General features: G+C 39.4%; 1 protein-coding gene across 4 annotated transcripts in view; it reads left to right on the top strand.

Annotated features, from left to right (window-relative positions):
• Positions 1-17,748: 17,748 nt before the first annotated feature.
• NUP107 (nucleoporin 107) overlaps positions 17,749-26,167 on the top strand; it is a 48,093-nt gene continuing 39,674 nt past the window's right edge. Inside the window, exons 1-5 of one of the 4 annotated variants that reach the window (XM_005206473.5) lie at positions 17,749-17,798; positions 20,053-20,144; positions 20,860-20,946; positions 21,598-21,713; positions 23,584-23,728. In XM_005206473.5, the coding sequence (XP_005206530.1) occupies positions 20,069-20,144; positions 20,860-20,946; positions 21,598-21,713; positions 23,584-23,728 (424 nt within the window). In that variant the 5' untranslated portion in view covers positions 17,749-17,798; positions 20,053-20,068. Of the gene's footprint in view, positions 18,539-20,052; positions 20,145-20,859; positions 20,948-21,570; positions 21,714-23,583; positions 23,729-26,167 lie in introns of those variants that run through there. The other 3 variants (XM_002687393.7, XM_059886934.1, XM_024992480.1) reach the window with 3 other exon arrangements.

Raw genomic sequence — 26,167 nt, 5'->3', positions numbered from 1 at the left:
AGTAAACTACATTGAACATTCAAGCAAAGTAGGGATTAATTCAGCCCAGTAGGGTTTGGGGTTTTATATTTGTTAGGACATACTGCATTGAGTTTCTGTAGGGTTTCTCAAAAATGAATTTGGACCTTCTCCAGATAGACTTTATCTGTTTAATATTTCTGGTAACTATTTGAGGTAATGGTAAAATGAGAGTAACCATCTGTAGGATTTACACGTTTAAGATTTACAAACTTAGAGTTCCCAGAAGTTGATTGAATCATTCTCTACCAGAACTATTGTGGAAAATGTTCTCGTTTCATTCATTTATTCCTTTGGATCTTCAAACTTCACTAAAGCATGACTTGGATCATGCAAGTCATAGAGGATGGCACCACAGAAGAAAGAGGCACCCAGCATGTCTCCCTTCATCCTTCTCCTCTGAGCCAGTATAGGATATTCTGATGGTCAGGGCTTCCTCCCCTTATCAGGATGTGGCTAATGCTGGATACAGAACTAATGATTTTGTTGCCCTGGGCTCCCTGCAGGGAGGGTAAAGAGAACAGATCAGGATGTCATCCAAATAGGAGAGAAGTAAAATGTCAAACCATGTCACCCCTGGACAGTGAAGACAATTTGCAGTGCCACCTCCCCCCAGTTGTCTGCTGGAAGATACCAACAGCTCATCTCCCCAAGGCTATTGCATAAGGGAGGACTTTTTTTCTTAGCTCAGTTACTTGTGAAACTCACTGAGAGGAGCAGTAGAATTAGTCAAAATTGGCTCAACTGCTCTCTCTCACTTTGAAGAAGAGAGAACAAATTCTAGGAAGCCATAGATTTTGTGACAGGTCTCCTTGACCTGCAAACAATAAACTGAAAAACACCCCATGAGTTAAAATATATTCAATATCTAGCATTAAACCTAGTGTGTAACTTCTCTTTTTGAAAGGAAGATAACTGTGAAGTGGTAATGTTTCCTGAGATAGTTATAAAAAGTATATTAATTTTAATTTTTATTTATTACATAATAACAATCTATACATAGACTAAATTTCTCTGCTCTCTTGCTGTCATTGTATCATGATGAAAGAACCACAAATAAAAGCTTAAGAAAGTTGTTATCAAGGCTCCACAAAACCAATTAAAATGGAGAATGATGAAAGAATAAGAAAAATCAGCGATAGCTGAATTCTTATTCTTTGGCATGATGTTCCCATGAGAAACTTGAGATTGAAGAACTCATAAACTCTTGATAGTTGAGAAGTAATAACAATATTAATTATTTCTTGGACCCCTTACTATGTGCCACCCACTGCTCTAAGCAATTTCAGGTGTTTATCTTAGCTTTTTGAACAATGCTATAAAATGGTATAAAATATTAGTGTTCCCTAATAGTGCTTATGGATGTCTTGTCAATAGACTGAAACATTAGAAACACTAGAAAATGAAAGTATTACAAATGAATACCCTAAAGGCTCAAAAAGTTAATTAGAATTATTCAGGAACTTAGGAAAGTAGGGCTTCCCTTGTGGCTCAGCTGGTAGAGAATCCGCCTGCAATGCAGGAGACCTGGGTTCGATCCCAGGGTTGGGAAGATCCCCTGGAGAAGGGAAAGGCTATCCTTTCCAGTATTCTGGCCTGGAGAATTCCATGGACTGTATAATCCATAGGGTAACGATGAGTTGGACATGACTGAGCGACTTTCACTGCTGCTGCTGCTGCTAAGTTGCTTCAGTCGTGTCCGACTCTGTGCGACCCCATAGATGGCAGCCCATCAGGCTGGGATTCTCCAGGCAAGAACACTGAGCCACCAGGGAATCCCTGTCATATCAACTTAGGAGTTGATATGACGGTAAATATTATAACAAAAATTATAAATGTCTCAAGGAATAAAGCAAACAAAGAGTTATATAAAAGTCTTATTGGGGCTTCCCTGGTGGCTCAGTGGTAGAGAATCTGCCAGTGCAGGAGACAGGTTCAAATCCCTGATCTGGGATGGTTCCACAAGCTACAGAGCAACTAAGCTGGTGCACCACAACTCCAGAACTGTGCTCTGGAGCCCAGGAGCTGCAACTACTGAGCCCACGAGCCACGACTACTGAAGCCCGTGCACCTAGAGCTCGTGCTCCACAGCAGAAGCCACCACAATAAGACTTGCACCTGGCAGCTGGAGAGTGGCCCCCACTCCCCACAACTAGAGAAAAGCCCGTGCAGCAAAGATCCAGCACAGCCAAAAGGAAATTAAAAACTATTTTAAAAAATAAGGCTTATTAAAAAGAACATAAATCATTAAACAAATTCTTTATTCTTGAATGGGGAGACAGCATCATAAAATTTCCCCATATTAACATTTTAATGTAATAACGATTCTAATTTGAATTTCAACTGGTGAACTATTGAAATTGACCTAAATGATCTTAAAAGTTCAGGTGAAAGGAGAAATAACCTTAATTGGTAGAGTTGAACTGAATCCAGAAGTAGCTTCTAGTATACAACGAGTTACTCTTATGACAAAATTTTATTTCAATAAGAATGTTACTTGGAAAATGCTAACACAGCTAGCTATCTGTTGGAAGAAAATGAAAGTGCAACCCCTTTATCACACAAAAAGCAAATTCCAGATATATTAAATTTTTAAAATTAAGTATAAAGTAAAACAAAGCTAAGAGACTGGAAGTATAGTCTGGAGATAAGGGAGAACTTATTAGCAAATTTAAGAAACTCAGAAGCTACTTTAAATGAAAATATTTTATATATTTAATGAAATTAAAGAATTTATAAATTTAAAATTTGGCAAAATACATTACAAAGTCAATTGATTTGGGAAAATACAACAAAATATATAATTGTTGGTGCTGCTGCTGCTAAGTCGCATCAGTCGTGTCCAACTCTGTGTGACCCCATAGACGGCAGCCCACCAGGCTCCCCCGTCCCTGGGATTCTCCAGGCAAGAACACTGGAGTGGGTTGCCATTTCCTTCTCCAATGTATGAAAGTGAAAAGTGAAAGTGAAGTCGCTCAGTCGTGTCCGACTCTTCACGACCCCATGGACTGCAGCCTACCAGGCTCCTCCGTCCATGGGATTTTCCAGGCAAGAGTACTGGAGTGGGTTGCCATTTCCTTCTCCAATGCGTGAAAGTGAAGTCGCTCAGTTGTGTCTGACTCTTCGCAACCCCATGGACTGCAGCCTACCAGGCTCCTCCGTCCATGGGATTTTCCAGGCAAGAGTATTGGAATGGGATGCCATTGCCTTCTCCGTATATATAGTTGTTAATATCTATAAAATACAAAAGGTTCTTAAGAATGGAGAAGAAACAGTCCAAAAGAAAAATGGGTGAAAGATGTTAGTAGGCAGTTCAGAGGAAAGCAAATTCAAATGGCCCATAAACATAAAAAGTTGCTCAAAGGAACTAGTAGCCAGAGAAGTGCAAAACCATGTACCAAAGAACCCCAAACACAGGCAAAATTTGAAAAGGAGATAACAATCCGAGAAGGAAGGTGAGAGGGCAAGAAAGGAGTCATGTATGGCTGATGGAAATGTGCCTTGTAGAGATTTTGCTAAGCAAAAATCTTAATTTGCTGTCTGCTATTATCTATTACAAGTCAAACTAGGCATATTTGACTCAGCAATCCTATTCCTGATAACTATACCAAAGACACACACACACACACATACAAGGCTGATACAATGTAGTAGAAAAAACAGAACCAGGGTGAATGATCATCAAAAGTGAATAAATTATGATGCATTCATCATATAGAATATTATACATCCATTAAAAATGAATATGATGTTTGATCCATTCATTTGACTTAGAGGGATTTCTCTGAGGTATTGAAAGTGAACAAAGTAAAATGCAGGGAAGGCGTGTGTGTGTGTGTGTGTATTACATGAGCCTGGAAAAGGTACTGAAAAATACCTTCCAGGTTGTTAACATGGTTATAGAGGAGAGGAAGGTTAAGGAAGTTAGAGCTAGGGAGATTTGAGTACGTAAGGGAAGAAAAGCAAAAACATACCTATGGGAAAACAAATCAGGATCACAAGGACATAGAGAATTCCTTATTGTCAGTAATACATAAATTTCTGGAATATAAAAGCTATCTGAATATCATTACTGTATGTAAAACATCAGTGTCAACATGTGGGAGATAACATGCAATAATAAAAATTATTGTCCTAAGCAGTTGTAATATGGATGACTTAAATTATTCCTTTTCCCCCTAACATTCTTATGCTACATCTAAGTAAAGATAAATTTTTAAAAATTTAAGTAAAGTCATAACTTTATGAAGCTAAATCAGGAAAAAAAAAAGTCATTGTTCAAAAAGCCAAAGGAGTTTAGCTTTCTTCTATTACTTGAAATTCAACCTTCTTACATAGCTGAAGAACTTCAGTTGATCTTGTGAAGGACAAAGAAGCAGAAGGACTCCCCTAGGATGGCAGGCAGTTTCCTAAAGAATTAAACTCAATCATTTAAAGATGGCAAATAGGAAACCAGGATGGATTTGGAAGCACAGACGTACCTAATGCCCTTTTGTGGCACAGACTCCAGCTTCCTAACGAATTTCAAGGGCAGACTGACACAGCTTTTTCTTGGCATTATATCCCACTGCCAATACTTACATTATATCATTTTAGGCTTTTAAATGTTCTTCTATTTATAGAACCTGCATAGTTGGCTCCTATATGACAATATGTTTGTGGCTCAAAATATCCTTAAAGTATTTTAAAAGTCAGTTCCCGCTCTTGATTTATGAACTACATATGCTACATTTTCAGTCATGAAAATAACCCCTTGAAAATTGTGTTGTTAACAGATTCATAGCATCGTGGGTGCATGATGCATCCTCTTGAGGATACATTTCCATAGAACATCTAATAAGGTATTTACTTACAGGAAAAGATAACTGTACACATATGGTGTCCATTACAATTTTAAAATTATTTGCTACATTGTTTCTTAAAAAAAAATTACCATTTAGTCACATAATAATAATGTGCTTGTTTTCCCTGTTTTCTTTTAACCCCTCCTTGCCCTCTTCGACTGGGTATGCTGCATATGCCTCCCATCTTTCTGAAATTTGTCAGACGCAGAGATCTGGACAGTGACCTGCATTTGGTAAAGTGGAGTGAGGGCTAGATATCTTTATTTGTGTGCCTAGCACCACAGAAGCCACCCTATGGATGATGCAAACCCTAGAGAAGAGGAAAGAACCCCTATAATGTGTGATGTTGAATTTCCTGCCTTCAAACCTCCAAACCAGGCAGGATGAGGGCTCAGTTAGAAATAAGATCATATAAGAAAAAAATTTTAACGTGACTTTTCTTAGTCAAATTTATGGGGTAGGTTTCATGCTAGCTCCCTTCTTTTTACAATAAAAGCTAAACAGAGTGTAAATCATGCTATTTAGAGAAAACAGAACAAAGCAATGCTGTCTCAAGGGCCCTAAGAAATCATTCATCAGAAATGAGAGTGTGTATTTGATTTACAGGATTTCTATGCCAAGCAGAGAAGTATCCAAAAACAGCAAAGCAAAATGCATAAACTGCAATACTAATTTGTGATTTAGCTGGAGAATGTCCCGTATCAACAGGGAACAATGATTTTAGTTTTTCAATCACCCCCAAGCTCATGTTCTCTATTGATGCCTGAGATGTCTGTAAGAAATCACTGAAATTGATTTATTTGTCCAGCAAACTTTTTGTCAGCAAATTCACCACTACCTTCAAAATGTCACTGACCACTCAATGCCTTCAAGCACAAGCCACAATGAAACCTGTACTGAGCTCACCCTTACTGTCAGAATTCTAAGAAGCAATAATATATTTATGATTTCATGTTAAAAATATCTCAGACATCACTTTAAATCACAATTCAGCAATACCAGTAACTTGAAATTACAAAATTTTACATTTCACCATTCCATTTTCCTCTTCACATTGCACACAATTTGAAAGGATTAAGAGAAGAAGCTGTAACATAAATTATTCAAGAGTTCTTCCTGTTTTTAAGCTCCACAAGATTGAGATGATAAAGAAATCTTTTGAAGTGGTAGAGACTACTGTGAGATATCTGTATATGACTTAAAATAATATAAATGCAAGTAACTTCAGTCTGATTATATAAAGGTAGATACTCTTTGTTGAGGGATTGAATGTAGTGCATTCAGTTGGGCTTCTCTTGTGGCTCAGCTGGTAAAGAATCCACCTGCAATGCGGGAGACCTGGGTTTGATCCCTGGGTTGGGAAGATACCCTGGAGAAGGGAAAGGCTACCCACTCCAGAGTTGTAGCCTGAAGAATTCCATGGACTCTATAGTCCATGGGGTCGCAAAAAGTTGGACACAACTGAACAGCTTCCACTTTGACTTTGAATGTAGTTGTATCAGTTGGAGATGACCCACTCATTCAAGAAAAGTTTGAGCACCTACAAAGTGACAAAAGGTAGAGATGAATGAAACAGATACAGTCCCTGGCTTCTTGGAGCTGAACATACTGAACCTTTGTATAGCTACATATATGGTATCCATTCAATACTGTATGTGATCCGTTATTGTATTACCCTATGAAAGGACAGGGCTTCCCTGGTGGCTCAGAAGGTAAAGCGTCTGCCTGCAATGCGGGACCTGGGTTCGATTCCTGGGTCGGGAAGATCCCCTGGAGAAGGAAATGGCAATCCACCCCAGGACTCTTGCCTGGAAAATCCCATAGTCGGAGGAGCCTGATAGGCTAAAGTCCATGGGGTCACAAAGAGTTGGATACGACTGAGCGACTTCACTTATGACAGGACAACCCACTCCAGTATTCTTGCCTAGAAAATCCCATGGACAGAGGAGCCTGGTGGCCTACAGTCCATGAGATGGCAAAGAGTCAGACATAACTGAGCAACTAAGCAGCAACAGCATTGAGTGGTTTTATATACCAAACACTGTTTTAAGTGACTTGTCTATGTAAGTTTATATAATCCTCATGATGAATTCTTGAGTAGGTACTGTTATTATACAGAAACAGGGAGGTAATTTGTCCAAAGCTCCACAGAGTAAGTAGGGGAGCCAGGATTCAACCCAAGAAGTCTTTGTGTTCTCTGCCACCTCTCAAATTGCTACACAAATAATATTTAATCACCAGGGCAAATTTTTGAGGACAATACTCAATTTTACAGAAGAGGAAACTGAAGTCTGAAGAGGTGAAATAACTCATCAAATGTTAACTGACAAGATCCTACCCACCACACACGGCATTCCTAAGATGGACAAACAAGGGTCAACTAGGCTCTGTATTTAAACTTTGACCCCATTTGACCTCAGGGTAAAGCATTTGCCTTCGAACCAGATACCACCACTACCCCTCCCCTCCTGCAAAAAAAAAAAAATTCATACCTGAAAAACATAATGTACTCAAACCGTAGCTTCTGTGATCACCACAATGACCACATCCTTTCCTGGCCTCCTGTCAGTGTCTCAAGGAGTCCTTCCATTAGCATTTCTCTTATACATGAAATTCCAGTAATACATCTGAATCTTCGAGAGCACACGCAGTTTACACTCCACACTTAAGTATATTTTTCCTTCCCTGACTTATGAACTTCTTAAAATTTAACATTTTTTTTCTGTCCTTTTTGCTCCATGATCTCTCCAGAACAAATTCGTATCTTGCAGATTCCTCCCTAAAATCCATTCAAATTCTGTTTTGCTTACCATCACTAGTGTTTAACTGCTTTACAATATCACTTCTACTTATGCATAAAATGTGTGTCAGAATTTGATTCTGACCACCAAGATGCAGCTTGAGCAGGAAGCCAAATTAAAAATAATTTAAGGTTCATTTTGGCTTATAGTTTGGTGTATATGTTTAAGGCTAAAATATTTCTTTGCACAGCAATGTGAAATGTATTCAATGCCGCTGAATTGAACACATGAAAATGGCTAAAATGTTAAGTTTTATGTGATATGTATGTCACCACAATTTTTAAAATAAATAAAAGCTAAAAGATCTAGTCAATGTCAAGAAGGGGAAAAAAAGAATAAAACATTGCCAACCAAGCCTTAATATCAATTTACAAGATCTAACAGTTTTACCTCATAATAGGTTTTGAGGCTATTTTAAGAAAATAATGGCCAAATTTTATGACTACAATGGTGACCTAAAATATTTATGTATTCCAAGTTTATTATCAATTAAAGATGTTTGAATAGGTAAGTTTGCATGACTTAAAAAAAAAAAATCAGCAAAGTCCTTTATCTCCCAATCAATATCTTCTAGGTATAAGCATAGTGCTAGTACATAATAGATACTTTATAATTATTTGTGAATGAATGAATAAGGATTCTTCAAGATTATGTCTATTGAACTTCTTTATACAGAGAATAAAAGGAAGCTTTGCAGTTATATTTATCAGTGGTGGTGGTGGTTTACTCACTAAGTTGTGTCTGACTCTTGAGACCCCATGGACTGTAGCCTTGCAGGCTCCTCTGTCCATGGGATTCTCCAGGCAAGAATACTGGAGTGGGTTGCCATTTCCTTCTCCAGGGGATCTTCCCTACCCAGAGGTCGAACCTGGGTCTCCTGCAATGCAGGCAGATTCTTTACTGAATCTAAGGCCATATTTATTAATATAAAGTATTAAATATAAAGTATCAATATAAAGTATTTTGAGCTTTTTATATAAACGGGAAAACTCTTTTGCATCACAAAAAAATGCATCACAAGAAAAAAAAAAAAGATTGGAATTGGTTCAGTTCAGTCTACGTTACTAATGCCTCTATCACTACATCTCAAGTTTGATGTTGTAAAACAAATGGATAATTATTATCAGTAAGAATAAGAAAAATTTTAATATGTATAACATGCCACACATATAATGACTGCTACTATTGTAAGGCTTTACACATATTCAGTTCAGTTCAGTTGCTCAGTCATGTCCGACTCTCTGCGACCCCAGGGACTACAACATGCCAGGCTTCCCTGTCCATCACCAACTCCCAGAGCTTGCTCAAACTCATGTCCATTGAGTCAGTGATACCATTCAACCATCTCATCCTCTGTTGTCCCCTTCTCCTCCTGCCTTCAATCTTTCCCAGCATCAGGGTCTTGTCCAATGAGTCAGTTCTTTGCATCAGGTGGCCAAAGTATTGGAATTTCAGCTTCAACATCAGTCCTTCCAATGAATATTCAGGACTGATTTCCTTTATGATTGACTAGTTGGATCTCCTTACAGTCCAAGGGACTCTCAAGAGTCTTCTCCAACACCACAGTTCAAAAGCATCAATTCTTCAGCTTTTTTTTTTACAGTTCAACTCTAACATCCATACAAGACTGCTGGAAAAACCATAGCTTTGACTAGACGGACCTTTGCTGGCAAAGTAATGTCTCTGCTTTTTAATATGCTGTCTAGGTTAGCCATAGCTTTTCTTCCAAGGAGCAAGTGTCTTTTAATTTCATGGCTGCAGTCACCAACTCACTAAATTTTCTTAATAACCTTATGATCTTGTATACTGTTACACCCCAAAAAACTAAATGGAGGCAGACACTTGCACCCAAGGTCACGTAGCTAGTACTTAGAGGATCTAGGATGTAACCCCAGGCAATCCAACTCTCAAATTTGAGCTTTTGACCACTTTGCTCTATTGCTGTTTTTGTGTTTAGTCCTCAACTACCCTAAGAGAATATTTTCATTTTCAGAGGTGAAAGTGAAGTCGCTCAGTTGTGTCCAACTCTTTGCGACCCATGGACTGTAGCCCACCAAGCTCCTCCGTCCATGGAATTCTCCAGGCAAGAATACTGGAATGGGTTGCCATTTCCTTCTCCAGAGGTGAGAGTTAGAAAAAATAGCTGATAAATTGCAGAACTGACATCCAAACCTGGGAAACCTGAATTCCAAGACCCTTCTTGATTCCTCTAAGCAATATTGTCTCCTGAGTCGAGCTAGATCTTAAAACCTGCACACAGTTTTGATATACATTCTGACAGCAAATGTGCTGCGTGATAAATCACTTAAGTCGTGTCCAACTCTTTGTGACCCCATGAACTGTAGCCAGCCAGTCTCCTCTGTCTGTGGGATTCTCTAGGCAAGAAGGGTTGCCATGCCCTCCTCCAGGAAATCTTCCCAACCTGAGGATTGTACCCACATCTCTTATGTCTCCTACATTGGCAGGTGGGTTCTTTATACATGTGGTTTTGGTTCAGCCAAAAACTGATATTTGTCTTCAATTAATGATTCATTGTTATTTACTATACTTTTGGTTTGTGATTCAATTTAGTTCAAATCCATGACCTGAAATAAATCACTCCATCTTTCTGTAATTCTACTTCTTTAGATAAAAAGACTATTAGGAAATTTTAATAGCATGTTGGCAATTAGAGATACCAAGGGAGCATTTCATGCAAAGATGGGCTCAATAAAGGACAGAAATGGTATGGACCTAAGAGAAGCAGAAGATATTAAGAAGAGATGGCAAGAATACACAGAAGAACTGTACAAAAAAGATCTTCACTACCAAGATAATCACGAAGGTCTGATCACTCCCACTCACCTAGAGCTGGACATCCTGGAATGTGAAGTCAGGTGGGCCTTAGGAAGCATCACTATGAACAAAGCTAGTGTGGGCGATGGAATTCCGGTTAAGCTATTTCAAATTCTAAAAGATAATGCTGTGAAAGTGCTGCACTCAATATGCCAGCAAATTTGGAAAACTCAGCAGTGGCCACAGGACTGGAAAAGGTCAGTTTTCATTCCAATCCCAAAGAAAGGCAATGCCAAAGAATGCTCAAACTACCACACAATTGCACTCATCTCACATGCTAGTAAAGTAATGAATGCTCAAAATTCTCCAAGCCAGGCTTCAGCAATATGTGAACCGTGAACTTCCAGATGTTCAAGCTGGTTTTAGAAAAGGCAGACGAACCAGAGATCAAATTGCCAACATCACTGGATCATCGAAAAAGCAAGAGAGTTCCAGAAAAACATCTATTTCTGCTTTACTGACTACTCCAAAGCCTTTGACTGTGTGGATCACAATAAACTGTGGAAAATTCTGAAAGAGATGGGCATACCAGATCACCTGACCTGCCTCTTGAGAAACCTGTATACAGGTCAGGAAGCAACCGTCAGGACTGGACATGGAACAACAGACTGGTTCCAAATAGGAAAAGGAGTATGTCAAGGCTGTATATTGTCACCCTGCTTATTTAACTTCTATGCAGAGTACATCATGAGAAACGCTGGGCTGGAGAAACCACAAGCTGGAATCAAAGCCGGGAGAAATATCAATAACCTCAGAAATGCAGATGACACCACTCTTATGGCAGAAAGTGAAGAAGAAATAAAGAGCTTCTTGATGAAAGTGAAAGAAGAGAGTGAAAAAGTTGGCTTAAAGCTCAACATTCAGAAAACTAAGATCATGGCGTCTGGTCCCATCACTTCATGGCAAATAGACGGGGAAACAGTGGCTGACTTTATTTTTCTGGGCTCCAAAATCACTGCAGATGGTGACTGCAGCCATGAAATTAAAAGACGCTTATTCCTTGGAAGGAAAGTTATGACCAACCTAGACAGCATATTAAAAAGCAGAGACATTACTTTGCCAACAAAGGTCCATCTAGTCAAGGCTATGGTTTTTCCAGTAGTCATGTATGGATGTGAAGTTGGACTATAAAGAAAGCTGAGAGCTGAAGAATTGATGCTTTTGAACTGTGGTGTTGGAGAAGACTCTTGAGAGTCCCTTGGACTACAAGGAGCTCCAACCAGTCCATTCCACAGGATATCAGTCCTGGGTGTTCACTGGAGGGACTGATGTTGAAGTTGAAACTCCAATACTTTGGCCATCTGATGCGGAGAGCGGACTCATTGGAAAAGACCCTGATGCTGGGAAAGATTGAAGGCAGGAGGAGAAGGGGATGACAGAGGATGAGATGGCTGGATGGCATCACCAACACAATGGACATGGGTTTGGGTGGACTCTGGGAGTTGGTGATGGACAGGGAGGCCTGGCATACTGTGGTTCATGGGGTTGCAAAGAGTCGGACACGACTGAGCAACTGAACTGAACTGAACTGGCAATGTTTTGAGCTCAGAGAAGAAAACTGCTCCCCAAATGTTAAAATTAAAACAAAAGCCACCATTATCTGAACCATATCTGAACATCCTGTTAATTACTTACTGTTCTATATAAGCTACAGAGTATCTTCTTGACCTGCAAACAGATTTCTCATGAGGCAGGTAAGGTATGCAGGTCAAGAAGCGACAGTTAGAACTGGACATGGAACAACAGACTGGTTACAAATCAGGAAAGGAGTACGTCAAGACTGTATACTGTTACCCTGCTTATTTAACTTATATGCAGAGTACATCATGAGAAATGCCAGGCTGGATGAAGCACAAGCTGGAATCAAGATTGCTAGGAGAAATATTAATAACCTTAGATATGCAGATGTCACTACCCTTATGGCAGAAAGCAAAGAAGAACTAAAGAGCCCCTTGATGAAAGTGAAAGAGGAGAGTGAAAAAGTTGGCTTAAAACTCAACATTCAGAAAACTAAGATCATGGCATCTGGTCCCATCACTTCATGGCAAATAGATGGGGAAATAATGGAAACAGTGATAGACTTTATTTTCTTGTGCTCCAAAATCACTACAGATGGTGACTGCAGCCATGAAATTAAAAGACGCTTGCTCCTTGGAAGAAAAGCTATGACCAAAGTAGACAGAATATTAGAAAACAGAGACATTACTTTGCCAACAAAGGTCCATCTAGTCAAAGCTATGGTTTTTCCAGCAGTCTTGTACGGATGTGAGAGTTGGACTGTAAAAAAAGCTGAGTGCCAAAGAATTGATGCTTTTGAACTATGGTGTTGGAGAGACTCTTGAGAGTCCCTTGGACTGCAAGGAGATCCAACTAGTCAATCATAAAGAAAAGCAGTCCTGAATATTCATTGGAAGGACCGAGGCAGAAGCTGTAATTCCAATACTTTGGCTGCCTGATGCAAAGAACTGACTCATTGGAAAAGACCCTGATGCTGGGAAAGATTGAAGGCAGGAGGAGAATGAGATGATTGAATGGCATCACTGACTCAATGGACATGAGTTTGAGCAAGCTCTGGGAGTTGGTGATGGACAGGGAAGCCTGGCGTGCTGTAGTCCCTGGGGTTGCAGAGAGTCAGGACTGAGTGACTGAACTGACTGACTGATAGTGTATCTTACACCTATATTCAAAATTCTTCACTGTTTTGGATATGGCAAAAAAAATTTCAGCACCTACCATAGTTTAATTCACCTGATTCATATCTGACTCACTGGAATTTTGTTTTTCCTTTTGTTTTTTTATTGAATTTTTAATGAATTTATTAAAATATTCCTTTGAATTTCAATTCAACTATGTTATATGTTATGAAAATAAACTGCTTTTTATAAAAAGGCACAGTAAACTAGACAATAAAAACAAGACAGTTTCAAATCTCACCAAAGACAACCACTATCAACATTTCATGTGATCTTTCAGATATTTTTTTAATGACTTGCTTTTTTTTTTAAGATCAGTTTTCGGTTCATAGCAAAAGTTAGAGGAAAATACACAAGTTTCCCATATCTCCCCCTGACCCCCGCTCACAGATGTAGTGCCTCTCCCATTATCAGCCTGTATCACCAGAGTGGGATATTTTTTTCACAATTGATGAACCTGCATTAGCGTCATAATCATTCAACATCCACAGAGTTTCCAAAAGGGTTTACTCCTGATATTGACATAAAGGTTCATTCACTCTTGGTGTTGTACATTTTATGGGTTTGGACAAGTATTTATGATATGTGTCCACCATTATATTATCATACAGAATATTTTCAGTGCCCTAAAAAAACCTGTGTGACCAGTTCATCCTTGATCACTATCATCCCAGCCCCTATTTAGTATTTTTACACTGTTTCTGAACATACTGATGTATAATACATGTCCACCCACTTTACTGACTTAAAACAGAAACATTTCCAGGTTATTATGAACTATCTCTAAACATCCTTTTATGACTGCATAGCATTTGTGATGTGGGCATTGATTACTCCTTATTTGCCTCTGCTGGTAGACCTGGAGAACGTATGGCCATGTGTGGAATTGTATCTGAACATGCCTACAACACAGAATTTGAGATAAAGAGAGTGGTAAAATGATGCCAGAAGGCTGAGTCAAATAGTTTGAAGTTAAAAATTGAGATCACATAGAAACTGAAATTTGAGTGACATGATCAGACATATTTTTAGAAGATCACTCTCCCAGCAAGAGGAAGAAATAAGTTCAGCTGGAGGATCTACAGTGAAGAGATGAATACCTCTGCCCTGTGAAACTTCCCTCCTACTGAAATCAAACCCCAGCTTTTGGCCTGGGCAACTGCATGTGGCCATTTGCGAAGATGCAAAATATACGAGAGATAGGGTTGTAGTTCTGTTGTTTTGGTGGGACGTGAGCAAGGAGGCAGATCTGCTGAGTTCAAGCTTAGAATCAGAACATATTAAATTTCAGGTACTCTGTATCCTCAAAGTGGACATGTTCAGTAAAAGCAAGATATGGACAAGAAGTATAGATTGAGAATCTTGGAGGGAAAAGTTGGTAGTTTAAAGACTGAGGATTGTTCAGGGTTGAAAAAAAGAGAGCTTAGGTTAGGATTCTGAAGAAAATGAATCAACATTTAAGGGAAAGGCAGATTTCAAAAGCCCACATAGGAGACTAGTTAAGAGAAGCCAGACAGGACTCAGACCGGAGAAGCCCATTAGTAAAGAAGGTGGCAAACAAGAAAGTGGTCTACAGGGTCAGATGCACCCAAGATGATGAGAGATGAAAAGTAAACTTTTACTGACAAAGAGAGCTTTGGTGACTTTTCTTGGAGCAGTTTTCATTTAGCAGTGAGTGTTGAAGTCAGACTATGTTAAGCTGTATTTTTAATGTAAATAGAGACAAAGTTTCCTCTTTTAAAATATTTGGCTAATTTAAGAATGATGGAGATGAGTAATACTTGACATGATAAAATGTTCACACTGTTAAGTGGAAAAGCAGATTATAAAACAGTGTTATAGTCTAATCCCATTTGTTCCAGTTATCTATGGCTATGTAACAAGCAACCCCCAAATGTAGTGGTGTAAAACTGAAACAGAAGAGAATGGGGCAGGGTACATCCTTTTAAAAAATGATATAGACTTTGAACTTCCCTGGTGGCTCAGTGGTAAAGAATCTACCTGCCAATGCAGGACATCTGGGTGCCATCCCCGGTCTGGGAAGATCCCACATGAACAACTAAGCCCATGCACCACAACAACTGAGCCTGTGCTTTAGAGCCCAGGAGCCCCAACTACTGAAGCTGGCGTGCTCTAGAGCCTGTACTCCTCAACAAAAGAAGCCACTGCAATGGAAAGCCCGCACACCACAACTAGAGAGCAGTCCCTGCTTGCCACAAAGAGAGAAAATCCTGCTCAGCAGTGAAGCCCCAGCACAGCCAAAAATAAACAAAATTATTATTTAAAAAAATGACATAGCCTTTAAGAATATGACATAAACTGTTAGAACCAGTTAGGTCCAAGATGACAAAAGATTCAATTTCCCGTAGACACTGAGCCTCATAAAGTGAAGTGAAAGTTGTTCAGTTTTTTCTGACTCTTTGTTACCCCATGAACTATACAATCCATGAAATTCTCCAGGCCAGAATACTGGAGTGGGTAGCCTTTCCCTTCTTCAGGGGATCTTCCCAACCCAGGGATTGAACCCAGGTCTCCCGCATTGCAGGTGGATTCTTTGCCAGCTGAGCCACAAGGGAAGCCTGAGCCTTATAAGCTCATTGTGATATATTAGTCTCTAAATAACAGTTGCTATGACAGTTCTGAGGCCCACCCACCGTAAAAGGCCATCAAGTGGTGGTGGCCTAATTCCTCGAAATCCTCCTGCCTTCCCCAAAATAGTTGAAATAATTCTTCCACTTGTTAGCCTATGAAATTACTGCTGCTGATTAGTTACTAAATCATGTCTGAATCTTTTGGGACCTCATAGACTATAGCTCTACAGGCTCCTCTGCCTATGGATTCTCCAGGCAAGAATACTGGAGTGGGTTGCCATTTCCTTCTCCATGGTGTCTTCCTGACCCAGGGATAGAACCCACGTCTCCTGCTTAGCAGGCAGATTCTTTACACTGAGCCACCTGGAAAGCCCCAGTCTATGAAATTACCCAGCCCACAGAAATCATTCCTTATTTCTGGGCTTCCTAGTGCCTTTTGAATGAGGCACTTTTAATTGTTAATTTTTTGATGTGGACCATTTTTAAAGTCTTTATTGAATTTGTTACAGCGTTGCTTCTGTTGTTCATGTTCTGGGCTTTTTTTGTTGTTGCTGTTTTGGCTCAGAGGCATGTGGGATCTGAGCTCCCTGACCAGGGATGAAAACTACACCCATTTCAGTGGAAGGCAAAGTCTTAACAATTGGACCTCCAGGGTAGTTTCCTGGTACACTTTTTACACAAATGTTCTGGACAGGGAGGCCTGGCGTGCTGCGATTTATGGAGTCGCAAAGAGTCGGACACGACTGAGCGACTGATCTGATCTGATCCCTCTTTACATATGAACTGAACCTTGGAGGTAATCCTTTGCTCCAAACTGCTCTTCCCTTTTACTGTGTGCCTTATGGTCAATCACTGCAAATACATTTTACAAATAAAACACTTTACAATTCATTTGCCAGGGGACACATGGCAAGAACCTGAAACAGGCTCCTACTTTGAATAAACCTGATTCCAGTACTGACAAAAAAACATTAAGGCCACATTTCATTTTCCATTAAGAGACAAGTACTCTTTTGTACAAGAAAAATTAGAATATGGGGAAAAACGAGGGTACTAGAGTGAGACTCAAATAGTTATTGATGGAGGAGAAAATTAACATTTCGATGACTACTATGTGCAATGCACATTTGACATCTCCTTTTAATCCTCCCAACAACTCTGTGATGAACGCGTTATCTCCGTTTTACAGGCAAGCAATCTGCAGCGCCGGGGTTTCTAACCTAGATGGAGCTCAACGCCACGTTTTTTCAAAACCCCACGCTGTCTCAGCAGGAATTAGGTATGAAGTCCTCCTGGAACGCCATTGCCCAGGATTAGGGTGGAATATATCAACAAATGCCTAAGGAAAACGCAAATGTATTCCTCAGGGCTAGAATATACAGCTTTTTGACTACTGCATTTTGAAATAGAGGGCGACACCAACACCTTTTATACTTTTTAAGTCAGGTTAATCATTTTCTCCTTAATAGGGAAATATACCAAGTAAAGAATAATTAGCCACTATGGAAAACAGTTTCAAAAACTAAGCGGTTTACACTACAGCTCAAACAAGGTGCGTACAGTCAGAGATATAAGAACCTCCAAGATGTAGGGCAGAGCCGGCACGTCTGAATTCAACGTCCAGGGTATGAGGAAATGGCTTCACGTTTTTCTATACCATCAATATACATCAGGACCTCCAGTAGAACCCCGGCGCCTGGACCACGCCCACAAGTGTCAGTCAAGCAAAGTGGCAGCCGCGCAGCACGGGTAAACGATCAGGCCCCGCCTCCTACCCCACTCCTACCCCGCCCCTGATCCGGTTCTGCCCAGCCCGGAGCCATTAATCGCCGACCCAACTTTGCGCCTGCGCAGACCGAAAGTGCGGCTGCCGGCGAAAGAATTTGTGCATGCGCCTAAAGGGAAAGTTGTTTCTTTTCCCCTCCCACCCCTCGCGAGAACGTGAAAACTTGCTTCCGGGTCGAAGGGTTTACTTCCGGTGAGCGGGTAGACTGAAACGCGGTTGCTAAACTGGAGGTGAGTTTGCGAAGTTCTCGGTGGAGAAGGCTGTAGCCATGGACAGGTAAGTTCTGGTGGTGACGGCTGAAGTCGGTCACTTTCCTCTCCAGCGTGTTGGAGGAATGAAACAGGTGAAACCCGACTCAGAGGAAGCAGACGAGGGCCTGGAAGCTGACCCTAGGCCTCCTTTTCCGGCTAGGAGACTGCAGCTAAGGGAGAAAGGCCGCTTGGGCCGGCGACGGATATAGTTAATGATAATCTGGTTCCCCCGGAGAAGGCAATGGCACCCCATTCCAGTACTCTTGCCTGGAAAATCCCGTGGACGGAGGAGCCTGGTAGGCTGCAGTCCATGGGGTCGCTGAGAGTCGGACACGACTGAGCGACTTCACTTTCACTTTTCACTTTCATGTATTGGAGAAGGAAATGGCAACCCACTCCAGTGTTCTTGCCTGGAGAATCCCAGGGACAGGGAAGCCTGGTGGGCTGCTGTCTATGGGGTCACACAGAGTCGGACACGACTGAAGTGACAGCATAGCATAGCATAGCAGTCTGGTTCCCACGGCAACTCTGCCATCTACTCTTTTTCACGCAACACCTTACGCTCCAGGGGTGGGCGAGGTCGGAGGTGGCCCGGCATTCGAGATGCTGAGTTACTGCCCGAGATCACAAGACAGCGACGGAACGGGCTCTCACCCTAGGCTTCCTGATTACAGGTTTCAACACCGGATAGTTAATCTTTATGTGACCTCGGAACTATGGTAGGCTCCTGCATAAAGATGAGTTATTCAAAGTTCTTGGCCTCGGGGAATGTATAGTGAAGGAGACATTGCGGAGCAGTGCGGAATGATAAATGTTTTGTACTACTTTGTTGGGAAACAAATGGAGCAATGAAGTCTCCTTGTCATGGAAAGTATCAAGAAGACCTCTCAAAGGAGAGTACATTCTAGGTGGTCTTTGAATAGTGGCAGTAGCCTACATCGAGTGCCTTAGCCGCTTTAAATGTATTATTGTTGTTCAGTTGCTAAGTGGTGTCCGATTTTTGCGACCCCGTGAACTGCAGCCGGCCAGGCTGCTCTGTCCATGGGATTCTCCACGCAAGAATACTGGAGTGGGTTGCCATGTCCTCCAGGGAATCTTCCCGACCCAGAGATCGAACTCGCGTCTCCTGCTTTGCCGGCGGGGGGCGGGGTGGGGGGGGGGTGTCTGTGTGTCTGTGTGTAAGCATTTGTGATGCTATATTAGCTATTTTAATCCTTCTAACAATCCTATGAGGGTAGCTACTGTGATCCTCTCTTCACACATAACATTGAGGCTAAAAGAGGTTAAGGAACTTGATCAGTTAGGAAGCTAACAAAGGAAGCTAAGAACCAAGTTGCCAACCTGGATATGTGTTTCTAGATTCTAGGGAGCTGTTTGATGAGTAAGACTTATTCACCAGATAGACCAAAGAGGTGAATATAGGCCTCTGAAAAGAAGCATGGGTACAAAGGTGTAAGGATATGAACGTGTAGCTGAATGATCACATGCAGTGTGTGTTTGTATGGAAGTGATGTTTGTGGCTGAATTGGTAAGCTGGGGTCAGATTATAAAAACCATTGTAGGAAATTTGGACTTGATTCTGTAGGCCAGAGATATCTATCTGAAGATTTTAAGTGGAGGAAATACACATTAGATTCTTATGATACAGATCTTATAATACAATTTATTTTCTAGACGTTGGGCTATACGTCTGTGACTATAATAGTGCTGAGACGGGAGACACCCTTAGTGTTCTCTGGGAAGAAAAGCTTGAAGGATCATTTCTTTCCAATATATTATTTATTTTTTACTTAGTCTCCCAAGTCACCAGCTTAAATAGAAGTATCCATGGTTTGAAGTACTTTGGAGACTACAGAACATACTTTTAAGAGTTCCTGCAACTTTAGGAACCTCCTCAATCCAACGAAGAAAGGTTTATCTTCACGAAGCAATTATTTAAAGCACTGTTAGAATATAGATTTAGATTCCAAGTGTTAAAATAATTCCAGAGGAGGAAAAAATTAACAAGTAAGTCAGAGAAGACTTTATGCAGGTAAAATGTAAGCAGGACTTTGAGAGAGAAGCTGGATTTGGAGTCAGAGAAGTATTAGCAACAAAAAAACAAAGACTTGGCAGTTGTGATGATCTGCGCCTTAACTGACTTAGGATCCTTTCCTTCAGTCATAATGATAAAGTTTTTTGCAAATGCTCCATTCTCATTTCATTCACGTGAATTTGGTTATTGCCATTTTAGGAGTGGCTTTGGAGAGATGTCATCTCCTGTGATCCGGGAGGCAGAGGTGACTCGGACTGCACGCAAACAGAGTGCCCAAAAAAGAGCTTTACGTATCCTTTGCATTTTAAGCATCATTATAGAAATTGTAACATGTTTGGAATTAGCATTATAGACTTCATGAGCGATGTTAAACACTAACTGTAATAAAATACTGTGGAAAATAATTTTTTTAAATCTCCCCATGTGTTATTTGGTAAATATAATGCTGAAATTCAGTGAGATTCATATTTCCTTGAAAATAAGGATGTTCCATTTTACTGCTAACTATCATATTGTGGTTAGCTTTTGCTGAGATTAGATTTTCTTTATTATTTGAGATCTAAGAACTCTTAGTTCAGTGTGTGGTAACCTAAGACTTGAGCTCTTAGTTCAAGACGGTAGTAATTGGTAACTAGAATTTAAAGGGGAAAAGGAATTATTTACTCTTTGCCGAGAAAATATGGTAGCTATAAAATACCTTGTCTTTGAAAAACATTCCCATATTTTGTATAGTGTAAATATGGTTCATGCTGGGGGGATTGGGGGCAGGAGGAGAAGGGGACGACAGAAGATGAGATGGCTGGATGGCATCACCAACTCGATGGACGTGAGTCTGAGTGAACTCCGGGAGTTGGTGATGGACAGGGAAGCCTGGTGTGCTGCGATTCATGGGGTTGCAAAGAGTCGGACACGACTGAGCGACTGAACTGAATTGAAATATGGTTCATTCTAACTTTAATGATGTTTTTTTCTATACGAAAAACTTTTCCTTAACATTTCCTGTAGTTCGGGCAGCCCAAGATGAAATTTTTTCTAATACCACTCCAAGAAACCAGGTTATGCCCCGAACTCCCAGCTCATTTCGACAACCTTGTAAGATTTTTTTGCTTTTAAAGCATTTAATAATGATAAGAGTAATAGCAGCTAATACTATAATATATATTATATTTTTAAGTTATTTTTAATTAAGAGCAAATAATAGGGATTGCACTTACTGTTTGTTGAACTCTTACCATGTGTAAGCCTTTACCTAATTGCATGATAGCTGTGAAGTAGATATTGTCTCTATTTTGCCAAATCTGAACGTGAGACCTAGAGAAGTTGATTAAAGCAGATAAAATAGCTAGGTAAGAATGTAAGTAATGGAACCAAAATGCAAATCATAATCTGCTTACTTCAGAGCCCATGTCTTCTATACTATAGTATGCTTTATAAAATTAGAATTTGATAAACTCATGAACTCATGAGTGTCTTTTTTTTTTTTTTTAGTGTTCAGTTATGTTATAATGAAAGCATCTCTGTTTGCAGTAAAGTTTTTTTTGGTGGGCTCAGTAGTGCCAAAAGTTCGTATTTAGAAAAATAAGTTAAATCTTTATATTATAGAAATGTTAATATTGAAAGTATTTATTCACTTAGAATCTAAATAATTGAAAAATGAAAATTATTTGTTTTTATTTGCTTGTTTCATTGTCATGATCAATGCTCCTGCACTTCGAATTCTTTTTACTAACTTCTTGCTTGTAGTTACTCCACCAAGCCGGAGCTTACTGAGGCAACCAGATATATCCTGCATTCTTGCAACTGGAGGGAGGTCTCCCTGGCTTACACAGTCTTCAGGGTTCTTAGGAAATCTGTCTATGGTATGTAGAAAAATGGGGCTGAAATTTTCTCCCTTTTTTAACTATGGTATGATATTTAGCTTAAAAATTTTTTTATGAGAATTGAAGTCTTATTCATAATAAAAGTAACTCAGTTATGTAGGTTGAAATCATTTTTTGGTTAGACTTCCAGAAAACTGAGACCCGTAAGCATCTCACGTCATAGGTGGAAACTGTGACACCAGCAGCAGTTAGATGCAGATAAAATGTATTAATCTGACAGTTTACTGATCAGATTTACTGATTGGTTGCTAGTGGTGGTAAAAACTGAGCCCTGTTTTGAAGCATAGAAGAGGAGGCCAAGAGTAATCAATGAAAACTGTCATAAGGAAGAAGAACAAAGCATTAAAGGAGAGAAAAGAGAAAATTTGAGGAAAAGTTAAGTGAGACACTCTTCAGGAATCATTATGATACAGTATTAAAATAGCAAAAGAAATGTCATATAGACTGTGATCCAGAATGACCTGACCTACGTGCTTAAAATACCCTATAGAGAAAGAACGAATTGTGCCTAACTGAGAAGAGGAAAACGAAAGAGTTTTGTCGGACTAGTAGAGTGTTATGGCTCATTTAGTTCCAAGAACAAGATGAAAAGGGCTCTTTATTTGGCTCTGTGGTTATTGAAAAAACGGAGAGTTTTACACACACCAGGAATGGCTTTGTGGTTACTGAAAAAAGAGTTTTACACACACCAGAAATTGTCTAAATTATGTGTTTTCAAAGGAATGGTTTTGCATATTAAACCTCTCCTTGTCTTAGAAGGTTAAATCAATCTTTGAAATATTTTAGAGTGTTAGTATCTGATAGTGATCTAGTCATTGAACAGTTTTACTCTGGTTATGAAGCTGGTTTATTTTGGGAACATTTATTCTTATTCCACTTAAAAACATAAGTGAATTGACTACTTCTAGGTTTCAGCATAAGATGATGAGTTTTATTATTTAGTGCTTTAGAACTGCAAGTTTAGTAGTAAAATTATTACTCTTCTAAAGGCCAGGATAGAGTAAATATGTATTGATTATCACAGAGTGTTTGGAAGTTACTTTGTAGTAAAAAATGTTTTCTTGATTTTGTTTTGCCAATTTTAGTATCGGTTATGAGAGGTGTTTGAAGGAAGTACAATTATTTGTTACGTTGGTTGATTTTAAGTACACCATGTGTACACCATGTGTCTACCTACAAAACATTTTTATGAATGCAGAATATCACTACTGTGTAAGATTTTCAGTTTGATCTGGGTGCTAATGATGATGAGTACCCAGAAGGAAATCAGTCTTGTGATAGCTGAGGCTAAAGTCTCCTCAGCCCATAGTTACTATCTCATTAATATATAGGGTCCTGGCACCCATCTTTAGCATTTTCCCTTGGGGAGACTAATTTAAAGGAAATTTTTATTGTTGTTCATGCCTGAATCTTTTAACATATTGCATTTGCTTGGTATGTCTCCAGTACTTAAATCTGTAAGTTTCTAAATCATCCTTTTTTTTCATTACCATTTATATGTTTAAGAAACTGAGTCATTCATCCCATAATATTTCCCCAAATTAAAAAATTGATTTGAAGTAGTCCTAGAGAGTAAAATTCATGAACAGAGGAGCCTGGTGGGCTATAGTCTATGGGGTCATGAAGAATTGGACACAACTGAGTGACTAACACTTTCACTAGAGCATAAAAGCATGGAGTAGTGCAAAGAAGAAAACAAAGCCATAATATCCTTAACAAAATAATCATGTGGCTATCTTTTAAAAGTGAAAAACACATGTGTTTTAAAAAAAAATGTAATAGTATTAAAGTCTTTATTCACTCAGTGGCAATAACTACATTACTTTTCTGTGTCTCCTTTATCTTTTAGGTGACTAACCTGGATGACAGTAACTGGGCCACTGCTTTCTCATCACAGCGTGCAGGGCTGTTCACAAACGCAGAGCCCCACAGTGTAACCGAGGATGTTACCCTCAGTGCTGTTATGTTACGAGAGGATGATCCTGGAGAAGCTGGTAAAATAGCTTTGGTCTTTGTTTATAACACAGTAGTTTGCCATTTTACTAACATCAAGGAAATCATCTCCTATTCCTGAATATTTAAAAATATTTTTTGTTATGCTTGTTAGTTACGGTAATGGCTGTGCCACTTGATGATAACAGGTTAGTCAAAAGTTTGTTTGGGTTTTTCAGTGAAATTTTTGGCCAACCCAATAGTAACTCTAGAAAGTTGAGAACCTCACCTTAGTTCTCAGTTGGAGCAGCATCCTGCCATTTAATCATTTCAGTGTAAATAGCTCCCTGTTAGGTCATTAGACTAGTCGTTAATGCTTTTATTCTTTCCAAACTTGTGCTGTTGAGAGAGCTTCTCTTTTTGTTTAATTTTTATCTGACATTGTTGACATGTTTTATTTTGGCCTGAATGCTAATGCTGTTTCTTCAAATAGTATTGTGACCATTCTGACTTTAGGCTGGTTATTACCATTCCCTTTTGGGAAAAAACATTTGCTTTTAGTGTGTTTGTACCTGCACATTAGGACATAGATTCTTCGTTAATTTATCATCACAGACTAACATACACGAGTGCTAGTCAGTATGCTACCACTGTGTGCACGTTAACTCATTTCATGGTCCATTAAATAGATACAATAACGATTTCATTTTCGTGGAAAGGAAACAGCTGCTCGAAAAAATTAACCTATTTGAGCTCACCTGGCTAGGAAATGATGGCTGCTGCTGCTGCTGCTAAGTCGCTTCAGTCGTGTCTGACTGTGCGACCCCATAGACGGCAGCCCACCAGGCTTCCCCGTCCCTGGGAAGTGATGGCACCAGGATTTAAAACTGAGCAGTTTGATTTCAGCACCCTTCTCTTAACAATGTGGTGACTACTACTCCTTTGTAGTATATGCCGGTGATAAGCATCAAAAATGCTGTGTACTTAATATATAAAATATAAGAATTTCATGTTTAGTATGAACCATGGCTGAGGCCTTAGATATTATACAGTATTATAGTAGGATGTATATATTTCCCCTGAATAAAGCATGTCATTTTAGGATCTGCTATAACTTTCCCAGTTACTTTGTTATGGTGTACTTATAATATAATTCAGGTGTTTTAAAATTTGGCTCATGTTTTTGAAGTAATTGTTGACTGACTAATAACTAATATATCTTTGGAATCTTAAAAGACTTGTAGATGAGAGAAGACCAAATAGATAAATTGGACTACATCAAAATATGGATCAGAAAATATAGTCAATAGAGTGAAAACGCCACAGAATGTGAGAATATATTTGCAAGTCATATATCAAAAAATTAATATTCAGAATATAAAAAGAACTACAACTCAACAGTAACAGAAGACAATCCACCTAAAAAGTGGACAGAGAACTTGTATAGATATTTCTCCAAAGAAGATACAAAAGTAGCTATCATGCACATGAAAATTTGCTCAGTATAGCTCAAGTGGTAAAGAATCCACCTGCAGTGCATGAGATGGAGATTCAGTCCCTGGGTCGGGAAGGTGCCCTGGAGAAGGAAACAGCAGCCCACTCCAGTATTCTTGCCTGGGAAATCCCATGGACAGAGGAGCCTGGTGGGCTGTAGTCCAGGGAATCACAAAGAGTCAGACACGACTGAGCACTGGAAGGAGGTAGTAATCATTAAGGAAATGCAGATCAAAACCACAGGGAGACAGCACCTCACACCCATTAAGATGGCTACTCTCAAAAACAAAAAAATCCCCCAATAAACAGGAAATGGTAAATGTTGGCAAGGATATGGGAAAATTGGAACTCTTGTGTGTTAGTTGTGGGAATGCAAAATGGTGCAGCACTATGGCAAACAATACGGTCGTTCCTCAAAAAATTAAAAACAGAATTATCTTTTGATTTAGCAGTTCTACCTCTGGGTGTATTCCAAAAGAAGTGAAAACCAGATTTTAAAGAGATTTGTATTTCCTCGTTCATAGCCCTGTGAACAAAAGATAGAAGGAACCCAAATCCCATTGATGGGTAAAGGATAAAATATGATAAATACTTTTTAGTGGGATATAATTCAGATACATGCTACAACATGAATGAACTTTGAGGACTTTATGCCTGATGAAATAAGCCAGTAGCACAGGGACCAAATACTGTATGATTTCACTTATATGAGACACCTAGAGTAGTCAAACTCATAGACATAGAAAGTGGAATAATGATTGCAGAGGTCTAGGGACAGGGGAGAATGGAGAGTTACAGTGTTAGAGTTTTTTGTTTTTGTTTTTTTGAAATAGACATTCTGTAAGTTTAAGGTATATGACATATTGCTTTGATACACTCGCGTATTGTAATATAATTATTAGTGTTAGCTAACACCTCCATGATACTTTCACATTATATAATTATCATTTCTGTGATAAGAACATTTAGGATCTCATCTCAGCAACTTTGAACTATGTAGTGCAGAT

This window comes from Bos taurus, chromosome 5 (genome assembly GCF_002263795.3).
Source record: "Bos taurus isolate L1 Dominette 01449 registration number 42190680 breed Hereford chromosome 5, ARS-UCD2.0, whole genome shotgun sequence".
NCBI lineage: Eukaryota > Metazoa > Chordata > Mammalia > Artiodactyla > Bovidae > Bos > Bos taurus.
The sequence above is the reverse complement of the archived record's forward strand: the minus strand, read 5'-3'. Positions and strand labels throughout refer to the sequence as shown.